At 43.7% G+C, this 18,275-nt stretch overlaps 1 protein-coding gene across 1 annotated transcript in view; it reads left to right on the top strand.

Moving 5' to 3' along the window:
* Positions 1-17,596, top strand: part of MECOM (MDS1 and EVI1 complex locus) — a 50,151-nt gene extending 32,555 nt beyond the window's left edge. The window contains exons 9-15 of the mRNA XM_082487424.1: positions 6,544-6,710; positions 8,072-8,149; positions 9,944-10,113; positions 11,221-11,365; positions 14,144-14,380; positions 14,919-15,105; positions 16,109-17,596. Coding sequence (XP_082343550.1) covers positions 6,544-6,710; positions 8,072-8,149; positions 9,944-10,113; positions 11,221-11,365; positions 14,144-14,380; positions 14,919-15,105; positions 16,109-16,243 — 1,119 coding nt within the window. The 3' untranslated portion in view covers positions 16,244-17,596. The remainder of the gene's footprint in view (positions 1-6,543; positions 6,711-8,071; positions 8,150-9,943; positions 10,114-11,220; positions 11,366-14,143; positions 14,381-14,918; positions 15,106-16,108) is intronic.
* The last annotated feature ends 679 nt before the right edge of the window (positions 17,597-18,275 follow it).

The raw sequence follows: 18,275 nt of genomic DNA, 5'->3' as shown, positions 1-18,275 counted from the left end.
TTCCCAACCTTGGGGCTTCGGAGGGGAGAGCCGGAGCCAGCCGGCTGCCGCTCAGGTCCTGACTCACTCCCGCTCATCGCTCGCAGTGCGACGTGGACTAATTTCACAAGACGAAGCCAGAATTTCGCAAAATGAGATCGGGAGATCTTCACATACTCTTTCCCGTGTGTGTCTCTACGGGACTAGTGCAGGAGCCCCCAGAGGTGCTGTCCCTGCAGAGAGGGGCTCAGCCCTGCTCTCCTCTGCGTGTCTCCGTGGCACGCTTCGAAAGCAGCGACAGACCTTTGCTTTGCGTACATGTGGCTTTTAATCCCAGTTTCTGCCCGTCAAGAGATGGTTTGCGCAGCTGCAAAAGATGCAGTAGGATCCTGAGGTGAAAGGAGCTAAGCAGGCACCGAAGGACTCCTGCGAGCACCCGTAGACGCTCAATGAGCTCAACAGATAGGAGGTAGGGTTAGATGCCAGACTTGGAGAGCGCGAGAGGTGGTTCCCAAACATTTGCTTTGCAGTAGAGGGAATCCAGTGTAGCGCACGAAGGGGCCCTGGTAGGATTTGTGATTGATTTGGCCCAGGCACCCTAAATCCTCTGCGCTCAGAAAAGTGGCTCTGTTTGGGCATATTTGGGAGGTTGAAAAACCCAATGCGGTCTGTTTCTTCTGTCTGCTTTCCTTGACGTTGGCTTGGTCCTCAAATTCCCATCATCCTGCTTTTTTTGTGAGCGTACGTCTCCTGGCCATGGTAGTGCTTTGAGCAGCTGCAGCAGAAATAGGTATTTAAAACGTAAAGTGCCTGGAGCAGGATGCTGATTCACGGATGAATCTTCATCTTGAGAGATTTGAATATGTCGCACGAGCCTTTCCATCTCCATTCACAGTTGCATGTGCCATATATTTCAAGATTATTTCGGATTGTTTTTTTTTTTTGGCAGAAACCCTATAGTGCAACTCGGTGGGCAGCACCCTCTCTTGAATGGATCACAATTTATTTAGTCTGTAGACTCTTTCATCCCCGTCTGGTCCCATCAAGAGAAGGTTACTATAAAGAGGTTCTGTAATTATAGTCAAGACTTTATTTGCAATAGCTTTCTGGAGAATCATTGTAAATAATTAAAATAATTTTACAAATAAAAGAAAATAACTTTGGTGAGCGCACTAAAAAAGCTTTTATTTTACTGGGCTTATTTTAGGACCCGATCCGTTCTGTTAGGTCAGCTAAATCCCCACCAACTGCATGAATACAAATAGAGTTGTTCTGGAACTATACTGCGGGTCAGCAGGAGTTTCTCGCTACTGCTTCATAAAGCTCAGCCAGGTGTGATGGCTCTCTTGGACGTGACTGTAGCTCAGCCAAGTTCTGTGCCTGGATAGCCAAATACACACAGTTTCAAGACAACAAATTCACAAGTCGTAGTTTTTGGAGAAAGCGTTGTAACTTGAACTGGGGAGGAAGAAATCCTGAGCTTTCGCAGTTGGGTTTTCAAGATTTCTCTAAATAACACTAGTAAAAATAGAAAGCAAACATTTGAACAATTTTTTTTTCCCATGAGTTACAGCCATAAAGTCAGTTGTTTTTGCGATAATGGCAATGAAGGAGTCGCGTTTGTAAAACATGAGGTCACGTAATTCATGACATTGTCTGCTAGATTATTTCATATCGTCAGGTTATTCTTAAAAAGCAGCACCAACAAACCTTTGCTTTATTTATGCCACTTTTTCTTCTGTTGGTTAATAAATTTTAAGACAAATATTCAAGGCCCCTGCTGATGATATCTTGCCCATTGAAATGTTTATAAATACTTGTTTTAGCCGATTATGGTAATGTCTGCATTTTTGAGTCGGAGCTGGGGAATTGCGACTGCATATTAGTTTGCGTCAGTAGGAGGTTAATAGCCTCTCAGGGAGCGGGAGGGAGGTGGGGGAAAGCTGCTTCCTTTTCCAGACATCTGGACGCAGATAGAATCAACAGCTCTTACATATGTAAATCAAAAGTTACTGTTCTATATAAAATACTGTCATTCACTGATCTCAGATTAGGAGCAGACATGACTTGTCCATAAGGCAATGGCTGTATGTAAAACATGTAATAGGATCTTCTCGCTCTCCTACCTCCTCGGAGAGCTTTCTCCGCGGACATGGCAATTACACTAATCCCATCCTCGGGGTCAAGCGGGGCCTTCCTCCCCGTGCCCTCTTCAGGGATCGCCACGGCCCTTGGGCGCTCGGCTGGGGTGCAGACCTGTCCTGAAAGTGCTGCCCAGTGGCTTGAGCCACCCGCCTGCCTCCCTGGAGGTCCCTTGGAGAGCTGAGGTGGCCACGAGAACCCACCTAAACCTCCCAGAACAGATGCTATCATTAACGGCTTGCTCCAGGAGTTTAGCGGATCGGTGACCAGTAACATCTCCATGGTCAATGCGACTCGTGTGGAGGCAAGTCTTGCTTTGCAGTCGGCCGTAACGGTGTTTTGAAGGAATAAGAGCTACTTTGGTTGTGTTTCGGCTGAAAGAGGGAGTTTCATTGCGGAAGATGGAAAGTCACCTCCTGGGTTAATAATTAGTCAAAAAAAACCCACCAAACCAAACCTGGGGGAAGCAAGGGTAAGAATAAATTAGTGATTTTTACAATCGTTGAAGATTATCGGTGAGTCCACCTCAGGGTGTCACTGGGCTCTGAACTGTGGCACATACCTGTAAATGACATAGGAAGAAGGGTGACCAGGCAAAGAGCAGAGTTTGCGACTGTTTGTTGAGAATAGCTAAACGCAGAGCTGACTATGAAGATTTTTGCAGAAGTTTCACAGAAAGCTGAGTCACTGGGGATTAAAAGGGCAATAAAACTCAGTGGCAGTAAGTACCCAGTCATACCGAGGGGAAAGTGTGACTCTCAACTCGTGTCATTCGGGAAAAAGACCTTGGAAGTCCGTAGTTTTATGAAAATACCGTCCGAGTGCTTAGCAGAAAGGAACTGAAAACATCACTATGTTATACTGCCTTCAGGTCTTGAATGCAGCTGAAGTCCCTCTCAAAAAGGACAGAGTAGAATTAGAAAAGACGCAGAAAAGTGCAACAATGATGACTGGAGGTAGGGAACAGCTTCCATACAAAAAGAGCCTAAGTAGATTTTGATTTTTTCAGCTTGGAAAAGAAATGCCCGAGGGAGCTGTGCCCCAGCAGTATGAGACCATGAATGGTGAGCAGAACCTGAATGAGAAATGGTTATTCATTAGTTTTTACAATACACACGCACAAAAAAAAAAAAATAAATGAGGGGCACCCAGCTGAATTATCAAGCAAAAGGCTTAGAAGGAACAAAAGCCGGTATCTTTTCATATGCACCTAATTAAATTGGCAGACTCTCCTTGACAAAAATATAAATGGATTCGAAAAGGGTTTAGCCAAATGAATGGGAGCTGCAGCCACCAGTGGCCGTTCAACACCGCAATCGAGACGTAACCTCCAATTAAGGCTCTTGCACCTCTCATTGCTGGCGCGTGACAGAAGACACCGGGGAGAAGGTCTGTCCCTTGCCCGTCCTCCTGCGCATCCCCTGGGGCCGCTGCTTGGAAGCAGGGTACCGGCTTCCCGAAAGCCTGCATCGCAGATTTGGGATTCCCGCTTGGCTGTGGTGCCCGAGTTAGCGCTCGGCGGGACAAACCCCACGTTTCGTGTCATGCAGTTAAGATTTGGCAAGTGGGCTGATGAGCGGGGGCTGTCTACCTGCATATAAAGTCACGGAGAGTGTGTTGTGGGTCGGGGCCGGCAGGATATTATGGGCTGTAACAAGCCCAGGCACCCATCTCGCGGTAGGGAATTGCATCCTGAAGGTCCTGAGCACCACCAGGCTCCGGGACTTCTGAAGAAAATGCCCGGATTGTTGTTCTTGTGAGCCCTATCTCCAGCAGATAGTAACTGCTATAATTATCCTGACAGCAGTGGAGTGCCACCGCCTCATATCAGCAATGGCTTGGGGCCGAGCGCTTCCCGGTGTGGCTGATGCGTTTCTTGAAAAATATAAATCATACCAGGTAACTCCATGGATCGGTCGTTAAAAAAAAAAAAAAAACAACCAACGAACACCATAGTCATTCCTACAGTGAGAAACGTAGTTTTGGAAAGCGAGTAATATTTAAAAATAATTGGAAGTGCTCGTGTTTCCTCTGAATGAGGGATTTAAGATTAGATGCTGATTTCATACCTATTTTAGGACTGATGTAATCCTGGAGGCGGTGTTGGAGGTAGCGCTGATCTGCATCGCCGTACATTAGAGAAGAATCCGTCTCAATTTCTCCTCTGGAAGTCCTTTTTCCTATCCTGGAAATAAGAATTAAAAAAAAAAATTAGCATGACTAAGCCATTTTAAATGTAAAGGGGAAAATAGTTGCTTTAATATATTACTGCAGGGGACCATGTACATGAGAAATGGTGATCCAAAAATGATTTAAACCCACTAGATAATGAAACTGACTTGAATATTAAATATACATAAATAAAACATTTATTATACTTCTCAATGCCCTTATTATTCTTCACCGTAAATATGTGCTATCATAACCCATGGACTGTCTTGTCACCGCTAATCAGCCCGAAGGCCAAAGGTCATTTTTCATTCAAACCGTGTATTTTCCGCAATGGCAAAATAGACAAACGGTTTCTTGTGGGGAACAATTAGAAGGAATTAAAGGCAGTGGAAAGGCTATCGTAAAAGCTTTAAGAATCAATTCTGATTAAAGAAAAAGATGAAGTCATATGAAAAGAAATATATGGTAATGTTGAGTTGTATGGGTTGATAATGACATCTCGGTACCGCGGTAGAATTACCTCCTCTCCCAGCAGCATCATCATTACATATCTCACGCCTGTGATCAGTACATGTCAAAATCCTTCATATTGACAAATGTGCTGTCCACTTGCATCTGTGGAGAATGTTTTAGCAGCTGAGTGATTATGAATCAAACCCCAGAGCTTACAGCCCCTACTGCCTTGCAATGCTTTCACATTTGTTGCCTGACAAGTAAATGTATCTTGACTTCCCTCTGAGATTTTTTTTTTTTTCTTTGCACCGTGTTTGATGAAAGACATTTGGCAAATTGGCAGTGGTACCCTGTACATTGCAATTTGTCCTCAGCATTAGGAATCTGAGCATGAAATGAGAGGGCAGGCTACAGGCTAAAGGGAAAAAAAAAAAAAAAACCACAACCCAAAGCTGGAGCTAACTGGTAAGTGAATGGTCATTTCAGGAGACAAACGTGCAATTCTGCCCATTAAAATAACATTAAAAAAACCCAACAAATGTGCAATTCTTCCCATTAAAAGAAAATTTTAAAATCCTGACAATTGGAGCAGTCTTATGGATTTTGAAGAATGGGCTGGAAAAGTGTGCTCAGCTGAGGAGCATCTTCTCTTTCATATCATTTCCTCCTTCGTTAAGAGCAAGGTATTGCACCAGGGCTCATGCTGCGGGTTTTGTGCTCTGTAGGGGAGGTCTTGAGATCTTGGGTTTGTTTGAGAGATCTTGGGTTTCTTTTTGTTTGTTTGTTTGTGGTGTTACGAGGAGGCAGGCGGTTACTCTCACCTGTCAGTAGGCACAGCAGCAGTCTTGAGCGCTCCAAGTGACAATGTTTGAGGTTTTGGAGCAGTTTTTCATGCTCAGTTCCAGACACCTTAAAGGACATCGTTCTCCAGAAATTATTTAGTGCCCACTCCCTGAAAATTAAAGACCTTTATGACAGCTGACCAAGAGAGGAGGCATCTCAAGGTGCGTAGGGTTTACATACAACTAAAGGTAGAGCAGGAATATCATGACCTGGCAGAAAAACAGGATGGGCATCTAGCAGGAAAGGTAAACACATAGCACCGAACCCACCAAAGCGTCATTTCTTGTGGATTTATCTCATGGTCTTCGACCGTCATTGGCGAGAAGACTGGACTGAATGGTTGGGACATTCACAGAGCCTCTCTGGATCTGGCTTGTTGCAGCCCGTGGTTGAGCTAGAGCGTTCATAAGGTTTCCTCTGTAATATTTGTCCTCTGCAAGTCCTTTAAGAAAATGTAGGAATTTGTTTATTGTTGGGATCTCTATTCTTTCTGTTGATTTGGTCAACAACGGCCAATGGTTTCAGTAGCTGGGATGCATAGACTCATAGGCACACACCCACAGAACATGACTGCATAAACTGGAATTTTATAGAAGCTGAGGCTTAAAAATAAGAAGTGAACACTGGCTAATTTAGATTTTGTAGGAATGCGACTTTCCATTATAGCAATGAGGGCAGGCGTCCTGCTGTGCGCTGGCCTTGCAGGGAGCCAGCACCCTGCTGTAGCAGTTCCGGCCGTTATTCCAAGTGGGACAACATCATGGCCACCACATTGCCTTAACGTACCCCATGAGTTTTGAGACTGCAACTTTACATTTGCTTCCCCCCCCCCCCCCCCGGCCTTTTTTTTTTTCCTTTTGGCAGCGTATGTTCGTTGTATTTTGGGTTTCCAGTGAGGGCGGAGAGTTGAAGCAGTATTCATCGTGACGGGTTCTGTCCTATCTTCTGTTGCAGATGTCCGCTATAGAAAACATGGCCGAAAAGCTGGAGAGCTTTAGCGCCCTGAAACCGGAGGCCAACGAGCTGATCCAGTCGGTGCCGTCCATGTTCAACTTCCGCGCGCCGCCGAGCGCCCTGCCCGAGACCCTGCTGCGGAAGGGCAAGGAGCGCTACACCTGCAGGTAGCCCCCAAACCCTCCCGGGCTCCCCAGATTCCCCCTGCCAGGACAGTTGATGGGGGCCGCCGTGGGTCTTTCAGGGCCCTCTGTGCCCAACGAAACATGGAAAGCGTTTCGCTTTGGGGTTCATATTTATTAAATGACTGCTGTTATTAAACAAAGAGTTTGCCCTGTATCATAGCAGTTTGATAAATGAGGTGGAAACTATTATATAAACAATTCTTTTTTCCAAATTTTCTCATCACTTTCATATGCACAAGCGTGCTTTCATTATTGATTTTTTTGATCATAAACTACAGCCGTGTTTTTTTCTCAGGCTTCTGGTTTTAATATCCAAAGGGATCAGTGATAAAATACATGACTTATTAGGACTTATGTGTACAGAGCTTAAAAAAAACACAATGAAGATAGTCATGGTACGTGCAACCAAAATGAATGGGAGCTTTGTCAAGGAACGTAGAATTAGCTGTGTGGGTATTTTGAAGGCTTATACATCACGTTGTGAAAAAATAAATGAGATGCTAAAAGTGAAGGGATGCAATCTTCAAAGTCATCATTGGAGCAACCGCCACCCTCGTGCCCTTCAGAGAGCGCTGTGCGTGCTCTGTCCCCGTGCAAAAATGGGCTCAACGCCATCAATAGAACCGGGCCAATTATGAACTGAATATTAATATGTTACTTGAACGAAGAGGGAGGGCGCACAATAACGTTTTTTTTTTGCCATTATTGCTCCTGTGACATATTATCAAGTTTGGAGAATGGTTTTTAAATTGCATTATTTAGGTGTCTCTGTCATCTCCAGAGTGCGCAGGCGTTTGACACTGGCATATCGGTTTATCTGATCTTTTTGAAAACATGTCACTTTCTTTCAAGACACGTTGTTATAGAAACATACCTTGATGGATTAGGTCTTTGAGTCTTGTCTGCTCTGATCCTATTCAATGCACAGAGTGATGTCACGTTTGCTGACACGTAGAATTGGTTGAAAGGTTTGAAATTTGCTTACAAAGAGGCAGAAATTCCAGGCTTTAGTAACATATTCTCTTGATTCCAAATCTGAACGTGACAGTTAATCACCTGGTGAGCTTAGAAATTTGGGGTGAACTTTAAAACTGGCAAGTTTTCATATATCCCCTGCTTATGCCCAAGAAAAGCTGGTCGGTGCCAGCTAGTCCAGTCCCATTCTTGTGTGTGTGCGTCTCAATCACTTATATTTGCTGAATGCTTTTGCTGGAATGGCGTTACACATATGCCAATAGTACCATATATTAATGGTTCGGCTTGAGCCACGCATCCACTGCCGCCCAGATTGAGACGAAGCCGTTGAAGGTTGTGTTGTCTTATCAAACCTTTTCTTATCACAGGTACTGTGGCAAGATTTTCCCGAGATCTGCAAACCTAACACGTCACCTGAGGACGCACACTGGAGAGCAGCCCTATAGGTACCGCGACCCCTTACCCGTGTCCGTGGTGTGGTCGAGTGACTAAAGCAAGGGAGCGAGTGCTCGACAGCCTTGCTCGGCCAGCTCCAGCCCTCGCTCCTTCAGCGTTGATCACCCACCGTTGCGTTTTGGTCTCAAAAAGGGCTTTTTGTGCTCGTCTAGACAAGGGCGGCGGCATTCGATGCTACGCCAATGGAGCTGCGGAGCGGGGGGAAGGTTTTGGTCCTAATTAGTGAAATTATCTTGGTTTAGGGAGCTGCCCAGGCACCATCCACAAGCCCTGCCTTTGCCTGGCGGGATAGCTGGTGCTTCTGAACCAGCGCAGTTGAAGTGATTTTCGACAGGGCTCATGGTCGTGTTTTCCCTTGCAAAAATGTTTTGGGCTTTTTTTTTGTTGGTTTTTTTTTTTTTTTTGTAAGAGCTCTGCGGTGTTATTTGCAACCTAAAGTTGGCTGTTTCGTCAATCATCTGATTTCTGAAAGGTCCCAGTTGCAAAGGCATTGCTGTATTTATTTGTTTCCTGCCTAATCTGGATCCTTTCTGAGGTCTGCTGAACCAAACCCCATGTGGGCGTACTCTCCCGTTGATAAGAATACGAATGTGATATTTTATCCAGGACAGTCACATGCAGAAACGTGTATAGAAGCTTCACCTTATTGAAAATGAAAGACTAATTTAAATCGACTGGAAAGAAGCCAGTTCACGTCCCAGTAAAACAAATGCACCAATTTCTGCATTTTACGAGCTGTAAAGAGCAGAGTAAGCTCATTGTTTGTGAGGAAACAATGTGTTTTTTGCCGCTAGTCTCTTTGGGAAATGACATTCACATCTAATTTTATTGAAGGAAGGTCTTGATGCGTGTTATACCCGTCCACTACATAAAAGCCATGAGCAATTAGTAGCATAATGGACGATTTCGGCACTAAAAAAATTTTGACAGCATCGACAAGCGTAAGAGAGGCACGGGAGAAGTAAAAGATTGAAAAACTAAAGTGGTGAAGACTGCTGGCTAGTTGCCAGCCAGAGAATTTGGAATAGTTATGGTATGACTTAGTAATGGCTTAAAGAGCAATACAGTAAAGGCTTTAGGGACTCCAAATCGCTACAGAGTATGAAAATTGATGCCTCTGGTACCAGAGTGATAGACTAAACTACTCACATTGGCACAGTATTAAAGGTTGGGATTGTTTATTGCTGGTTTTTGCAAGATAACCAAATTTCCTCTGGGATTAGCAATCGAGCAAGCTAATTCCTCAAGAAAAGATTTAATCACACAGTATAATTTAGAATAGGAAAAGAAATAGCCCTTTTTACCTTATTTGAGCATTAGAAGAGATCTGTTTCATGTTTTTTCCAAAAATGTTTAATTGTATTGTATTGGCAGCACATAAAACAATAGAGTTATTGCTCTACTGTTTTCAAACTTCCCAACTTTGCGTGCAACAGTTTGAAAAACATGGGAATCAATTACCCCGGCTAATTTGATGCCATTATCTCTGAAATATTATGCTTATTCCTAAAGGTGGTATTTAAAATATAAAGCCTAATGTGAATTAAAGCTAAAAAACCCACCGTAGAAGTGACATCTCCATTCCAAGAGCGCAGCGCTGCAGCTATTCAGCCCAAACTCGTCTTTGTTTCATGGGGAGTTTTGCCTCGATAGGGACCAAGGAACTGCAGTTGGGTAATGAGGCTGAGCCCAGAAGGTGCTTTGTGTCTCTTAGGACAAATTTTATGTTTCCAGCTACTAACAAACCCTTTTCTACCCACCTGTTTTTCTTTTTTTTTTTTTAGATGCAAATACTGTGACAGGTCCTTTAGTATATCTTCTAACCTGCAGAGACATGTCCGTAACATCCACAATAAAGAGAAGCCATTCAAGTGTCACTTGTGTGACAGGTGTTTTGGTCAACAAACCAATCTTGACAGACATCTAAAAAAGCACGAGAATGGGAACATGTCTGGTATGTATGCCTTTTCCCTCTCCAACGTGCCCCACGTACCGCCAGCGGTCGTATACGGGGACCTCACATTCACTTTCAATACTCCCGAGCGTCAATAGGCACACGTTGCTCCGCGCCGTCTGCTCCAATGAGTGGGTTTTTGGAAAATATGTAAGTGCCTAAGCTCTGCTGACATTTAAAGTGCTTTGAAAATCCCAGCATAAACTCTACCCTTGTATAACTTAATACCACTGGATGATGTCTTTTCTTTTGGTTTTAATTAAGCCGACCATAGCGTTTTGAGAACAGACTGGGAAAATTGGTTTAATCCCATCTCCGCAATCACTTGGCTCTCAATAGGACTCCTAGATTTAGAGTCTCGGGGGGCACTCTAAAAGATTTTCTTGGCACCCTCTAAAATATTCCAACTGTCAGGAGCTGAAAAGCACAAGCTATTACGGAGGTAATGGTGCCTCCCGAGCGCCAAAGCAAATCGGTCACCGCACGGCAGCAGCGAAGGCAGCGGCAGGTAGCGGATGTCATTGGTCTGGTTTAGGTATCTGCAGGGTTTAATAAAACCCTCTCTGCGGTCTTTTGAGTCCGTGTTTTGCTCCGCTGGAAATAAGCAGGTACACGTAGTGAATGCAGAGCTGTCTTTTCCCCAATGCCCAGAGAAAGGCGTCTGTCACTGGTCTCTCGGTGCTAATGAACCCGAGCGATTATGTCGATGGCTGCTCCGTATTTTAAGCAAATCTGCGTAATTCATAGCTAAAATGAAGCTCTATTTGCTCCGTTCAGCCATTGGTCTAACCCAGTTATTGACTGACAGTCTTGGAGTCGCAAGGGGACAGGAGGGAGATGTTGAAACAGATACTGGGCAAAAGCAATTATAAACCCTGGGAATGGCACCCAGCACGCAAGCAGTCATTTTGTCTGGAAACCACCTTCGCCCATGGATAGTGCTTCCTTTCTAATTAGTGGTTTTATGCCGAAAGCTGATGGATCACTGTGACCAACTTTTCTGGGTCTCACCCATTTTAACCGTCGTTTCAATGGCAATTTGATTTAAGTGGTTATATATAGAAGACATAAAGGAACAGCAACAGAAGTCCTCTGTTTTGCTTTAAGGTACTGCAACATCTTCACCTCACTCAGAACTGGAAAGCACGGGGGCAATCCTAGATGACAAGGAAGACTCTTACTTCACAGAAATTAGGAATTTTATTGGAAACAGCAACCACAACAATCAATCTCCCCGAAACTCAGAGGAGAGGTAAGTTGCCACTCTTCCTTTTCCAGATTAAACCTGATTTTTCACTTTTGATGAGTTATTTTAACAATCTGGTTGCTTCAGTGTTCACGTTGGTGTCTTATGAAAAGAAACGTGTTGATGCCCTCCCCGTTGTGCATGAACATATTCCCAGTGCCGGATACTGGACAGAAGGTTATCTATGAACACATTTCTCCTTCTGTCAGGAGTTCTCGGTTTCAAGTTCCCATCGTTGATTTAAGTCTGTTGAAAAAATTCTACATCCTGTGGCTAAATCACAGAATCATAGAATGGTTTGGGTTGGAAAGGACTTTAAAGATCTCATTCCAACCCCCCTGCCCTGGGCAGGGACACCTCCCACTAGACCAGGTTGCTGGTAGAGAGCCTTACGATTTAAATGCATTTTAAATGTGTAATTAATAAAGTAGGCTAAGCTCAATTCTTGGGTCAAATGAAAGATTCTAACTGAAAGTCTTTTCCCCTAAGTAACTCAATCCCAAGGAAGATGCTGGCTAGCAAAAAGCCCACGAGGCTGTGGGTAGGCATTGGTCGTCCACCAGTGCTTTAGCACGTGAGAGACTTTTTCCTACTAAGATTTATTAAGTATATGAGTGTTTCAGCTCTTCTGAACAATAGAGACCACTTCTAAATATTTTCAGCTAATAAAAATAGGGCTAAGCAGAAAAGGCTGTAACATGGGCACGCACATCAGCTGTACACATTTCTTCGAGATCGGTGTTGCATTGTGCATTGTTTGCGCTTTTGAATTGGCATTACATTATCGGCATCAAAAACGTCTTCCTCTTGGTGACAAACTTCACTGTCTTCTCCATTTCCAGAAGCCTTTGTGAAGGGCTGGAAATGGTGGACATAACACAATTTCCACGAAAGTATTGGATTAAGTGATTACATGCATATTCAAATTTCATTCCGTCTTGATTGGCAATGAGGGCTTGGGATTTTTCTCTTTGCACATCTGGTCTCAACATGTCCTCCGACAGGAAGTCAGCAAAGTGAAAAGGTTGCTGGGTTGTGCGGTGTTTCCTTTCTAAATTTGGCACTTCAGACTGCTCTTGATGGATATTTTATCCCTGGCAAATTGCTGCATTTGAAAGCATAATTAGAGAATCTGTTTTCTTAATCACATGGCTTTTGTTACTTTGGTTGTAGTCCATCTCCCTTTCATTTCTAGCAGCCTCAATTGAGCATAACAAGCAAGTTGGCAGCCCAAACTGCGCTCAACATTTTCTTATTTCTGCCTATTTAAATAAAAGATGATAAAGAGATATTGCTCTGATTATCTTAGAGGGGGGTGGCTGCTTCAGCTCTCCCGGCTCTGCACAGCCTCAGGTTTTTTGATACTGCGATGCAAACAGAGCATTCCCTAGGTGGGTTTCTTTTAATGCAACACTAAACTCATGGCAATCAGCTGGAATTTGCTCAGAAAATAGATGAAACTATTAGGTTTAGGCAAATGATGCTATTGTATAAGAAACTGGCTTTCACTTGTCTGTGCTGCATAAGAAAGTATATCTGTCAACACCAGCAAGTCAGACATTGAATACCAAATACGCTGCTCGGACTCATCCTTATCTTGCTCCAACTTTTGGTATATTCCATATTGTCCCGCACAGTTTGAAGTGCACGGAGTCTAAAGCAAACTGCGGCCGGACAATAAAGTTTCCATTTTTGTAACTGTATTCCTGGAAGAGTGAGGACCTTTTGCACAATGAGAACAATAGATGAATCAAGGCCTCTGAGCTACGTAACGCAGCAGAGCAGATCCGCTGGTAGTGTGAATTTGTGCGGCTCCGCCGAGTTCAGCCCTTCTACGCCGCTAGGACCTCTGGCCATGCATCTATCCGCACGGCGGTACCGAATTTCTTTAGCTGTCCATCAATGCGGCGGACGCGAGGCAGCTGCGGGAGCTCGGAATCCTGCAGGATTGAGGCCGTTCGCAAACGAGCCCCTTCTTCAGCGTGGATATTTTGTCCTTGATAAAATCCCGTAGGAAGTAGTTAAGAGAAGCCGTTGCCTGAAAGCGAAGGAGAACGTAATATCAGCGGGTAGGCCAAATGGTTTTCCGTGTGCGTATTGCTGTAATTACCCATTTAATAAGAATAAATGCACTTAAATTGCTATATGACCTTTCTTTGCATTACTTCTTACCCTTCAAATCAGTTGATAATGTCGTTCAGCATGGAGACAATATCGCAGACCGCTCTTCAGGTCTTCGGCTGACGTCCCTTAGGTTCCCATGTATGTAATCCATACGTTCAGTGAAGTAGTATGGCTTCCAAATGGGTGGTAGTGTGCAAAATTAATTATGCGTGTAATTTTGACTTTAAAACTCTGAATGCAGTATTGGATGTCATTTTTGAAAATGCCGGATCTGATTTTCAGAGTTTCTTGGCCCCTACAGCTTCTATTAAAAGGCAACGAGTAGTTTTGCCCAGACTACGTATATGATTAGAAACATGAGATGAAATAATGCGTGAGAAAATTTGGAATGGATATCTGAACATACCTCCGCTTGAACAGAAGTTTTAGCAGGGTAATAGGAAAATCCCATGCTGATGGCACTGTCACGTCCCACTGATTTTCGAGTGGAATTTTCTCCAATACTGCCTAAACGTCTGAAGCTAAACAAGATATAAAATACAGAAATCACTTTATTCTACTGGGACAGATCCTTTTCAGATCTGCCTCCAACAATCTGCTGGTGAGGAGCTTTTGTAACTGATTTGTGATTATTGCTTGGGTTTGTTTTGGTACTTTCAGAATGAATGGCAGCCACTTTAAGGATGAAAAAGCCATGGTAGCCAGCCAGAACTCGGATTTGCTGGATGACGAAGAGGCAGAAGATGAAGTAATGATGGACGAAGAAGATGAAGAGAGCGAAATTGCAGGGAAGGCGGTCAAAGAGCCTGTCACGAGTGACATGCACGAGGGGACCCCGGAGGAGGATTACGAGGAAACGAGTACTTTGGACATGAACTGCAAAGCTTCCCCTGGCAGGTTGGTTCCTTCCGAGTATTGGTGTGCCCGATACGTGAAATAAAAACAATAAACCATACAAGAGTGCCAGCACCAAACTGTTTGCTGTGGGAACCGGTCCGAAGTAGCCAGTTCCCCGGTTACGATAGCAACGTGCCTCTGTGTTTGGGTCAATACCAGCCCTGTTTTCAGTCTCTTCATGCAATCTGTAGCCCTTAAGAGGAAAAAGAAGTCTGCTCGGGGAGCTATTGTCAGGTTCTGGGTGAGACAGGAAACGTTCGTGGGAGAGACGTTATCTGCTCCATAAAGTGACCGGGGTCTCCCATAATGGCCTCGTGAAGGGCTGTTGGAATCACCAGGGGAGAGACGACCTCTCCTCTGTAGAAAAGAAAGGGAAAAAACGGGGAATTTCTTTTATTTCAGCATCATGGTTTCACAGGGCAAGGTGGTTTGTGAGGGTAAAAAAGGGGAAATTGCTCAGATGTGTAAATCCGAGAGGAAGAGGGAACGCAGAGAGGATTGTTTAAACGACATTACAACCTCTGCGGTGTTTTTGTAGGTATAAAGAGGAGGAGTATAATAAGACTGGACTTTCGGCTTTGGACCACATAAGGCACTTCACAGATAGCCTCAAAATGAGGAAAATGGAAGAAAATCAATACAGTGAAGCCGAATTGGCAGCTTTCAATACTTCCCAGCTGCCAGAGGACCTAAAACAACCGTTGTACCGGAAATCCAAATCCCAGGTAAAAGCTTAACTCGGTTAAAATGTTATTGTCGCCAAACACCCGAAGGATTAAACGGTTAGTGTGTGGCAGGCGAGGTCGTTCCAGCCTCGTCAGACGGAGCTGCGCTCCACCTCCGCAAACCTCAGCCGGCCCCGACCTCCCCCTGCGCTCCCACCGCGCCCCGGAGGCATCACGGGGCCCTCTGGTCCCTGACAACGGAGGATTTTCTTACTTTTTTTCCCCATTTTTGTTCCTGTCCGCCACCCGCAGAAACGCCACGATAAGAAAGAGTCGCCCTCTGCTTTCAGACGGCCGGCGCGGTCGCACTGATGCCGCGGGGTTTAGCTGCAGCCTCGCGGGGATGTGACTCGATCTTCCGGAGGCTGGTTTGGCTTTTTGGGGTGGTTTTTTCTTTTTTTTTTTTTTTTAAAGCCTGTTGGATGTTACCGCCTCTCGGTCCTCAGCGTGTTTTTAAAACAGCAGTAACTAGACTGATATCCTACTGCTATTTCTTGACTTTTTTTTTAAACATTAATTAAAGTGGGTCTTTGTAGCCCCCTTTAAAAGATTCCTGTTTTGAAAACTGCAGAACGTACCTGTAGAAAAGCTCAGGAAAGGAGACTGTGGTATTTGGTGAAATACAGGACCAGCCAGGGGATAATGTGGTTCCTCAGGCTCTTGAAAAGATCCTCCTGCGCCAAGAAGCTGAAGGCAAAGGAGACTCTGAGACCTTGTCTGCTATCAAAGGCTTCGCAGGGCTTCCTGAAGCCAGATGAAAGCAGAAATTATTATTATTATTATTATTATTATTATTATTATTATTATTATTATTGAGTCAAAAGTGTCAGTGAAAAGGTTGAGAGTGGTTTTACCTAACGCATTTTGATTTATCTTTTTTATTAATTTCGGAATAGCTGTTGTAGCCTAAATGATGCCCGAACCGCGTCAGGGTGGCACGGGTCCAAGCTCAGATCCGGCCACGGGATCGTGACCTCTTTGTCCTTCTTCTTTCCCCGTCCAGGCGTACGCGATGATGCTCTCTCTCTCCGACAAGGACTCCCTTCATTCTGCACCCCACAATTCTCCCAATATGTGGCACAGTATGGCGAGAGCCGCTGCGGAATCCAGCGCCATTCAATCCATCAGTCACGTATGACATTGTGAAGTCTTACCGAGAATGGGACCAAGTCCAAACCAGTAGCATGGCTCTTTCATATATGACTATTTAAAAGACTGCTGAGCAGAATGCCTTATAAATCTGCAGGGTCACTCATTTAAAGTCCGGTGACCTTAAACTGAATAATTTTAAAAAGAAAGAAACTATTTATTCTCAATATTTTGTTTTGCACAGCAAAGGCAGCTGCTGACTTCTGGAGGATCAATGCGACTTAAAAAAAAAAAAAAAAAAAAAAAAATGTTTCAGTGGATTATGTAAACCGGGGCCGGGAAAAAGTGTCTTCCAGTTCCCCCGGCTTTGAGGGGCAGGGGCAAAAGGGTTAAGACTGCATTGATACACACATGGGCACTCCTTTAAAGTAGGAACTGAATTGATTTTCTTTTTGTATAAGATAGTTTGACACAGGATTGGGAACAGTTGCTTTTATGTACAAATCTCTTCATTAAAGCTTTATGCATTTTAGCCCTTCAAAGACAGAAAATAGTTCTATCAAATGCACACTATCCATCGTAAATGTAGAAAGAAATAACAGGGAATATTTTGTTCTCTCCGTAATTCTTTTGCCTTCTCAACTGCATTGTTAAAAAAAAAAAGGAAAAACAAGAAAAAAAAAAAAACCAAGAAAGAAAAAAAAAAGAACTCTGAGAAACAATACATAAGAGGCTTGTGTATATTGTAAACTATGAATGTTCACTACTTCAAGAAGCTAAATCATCCAGATAATTCCGTGAAAGCACCGCGTTCATCGACAGCACCACTAGTTCAAATCATTGTAAGGAGATTTTAATTTTCGACAATCATGTCACTATTTTGTTGTATTGTTTCCTTCCCCCCCCTACCCTCTAATTTCTTCTTTGTGTTGTGTGTACCATGTATTTATTTGTTGGCAAACGATTGTTTGTTGATTAAAATAGCACTGTTCCTATAACAAACAGCACTGCTCCAGTCCCCCACTGCGTTACGATGTAAGGCACCCATGTACTTCAAAAAAAAGTGAGGTGAACTGATCTGTGTATATGGGAGTGCAAAACAGTGTTTGAAATTTTCTTACATTCCTCTTTTATTTTATTTTTGCCTTTTAATGAACTAAATAACTAATAGATGCGACTTAGTTTTTTTTTTTCGTAATACAGTAAATTGATTCAATTGTATAAACAGTTATAATTTCTTCATGAAAGCATGATTCTTCTGATTAAAAAAAAAACTGTACCCAATATTTTATGCTGGTTGTCTGCGAGCTTGTGTGATGTTATGTTCATGTTAATCCTATTTGTAAGATGAAGTGTTCCAAATTTATGTTTAAAAAAATAAATAAATAACGGAAGGTATTCAGTTATTTTTTTGGGGTTTTTTTTGGCCTTTAGTGAGGGACCAGATTTATTTTTCCTTTTTGTTTATAATCTCATTTTGAAATAATCGGCAAGTTGAGGTACTTTCTTTAAATGCTTTGTACAATGTAACTGTTACGCATTTCAGTACATTACTATGGGAGGATCAACTTAAAAAAAAAAAAAATAAAGGACTACAAAACTGAAGGGATCTTTTTCCTTATTGTCTTGTTTTTCTGTGGGTCAGGGCCAAAATGGCATATTTCGTCTGCAGTCTGGGGAGGAAAGACTGAGTCTGTGGGGCCATTAGTGTCAGGGAACCAAAGGATGGGGCGCCACGAAGCGTCTTGGACTTGGTCGTGCATTTTAGGACCCACTCTGGAGTCTCTCAATAGACCGTTGGAGGGTTTTAGATCAGTCCTTTAAGCTTCTAAACACTAGAAAAGAGAAATTTTGCACTCATTTTACAGGAGGGATTGGTGCAAGGTCACCTTTCACCGCTGTTGTGGAGCTTTGAGCTTGGGCTGGTGGTGCCCCTGCCTGCTGCTCGTGGGGACGACGTCGGGACGCAGCGGCCTGGCTGGCTACTAGCAAAACATTCACTCACCGGGACAATAAAAATCCATAGCTGAGGAGCTAAATAGGCCTCTAATTGAATGAAATGAGCCCTTAGGGTCTAAAAG

Source organism: Vanellus vanellus (genome assembly GCF_965231255.1).
Source record: "Vanellus vanellus genome assembly, chromosome: 8".
Classification (NCBI taxonomy): domain Eukaryota; kingdom Metazoa; phylum Chordata; class Aves; order Charadriiformes; family Charadriidae; genus Vanellus; species Vanellus vanellus.
This window is presented reverse-complemented; position numbering and strand designations above follow the sequence as displayed.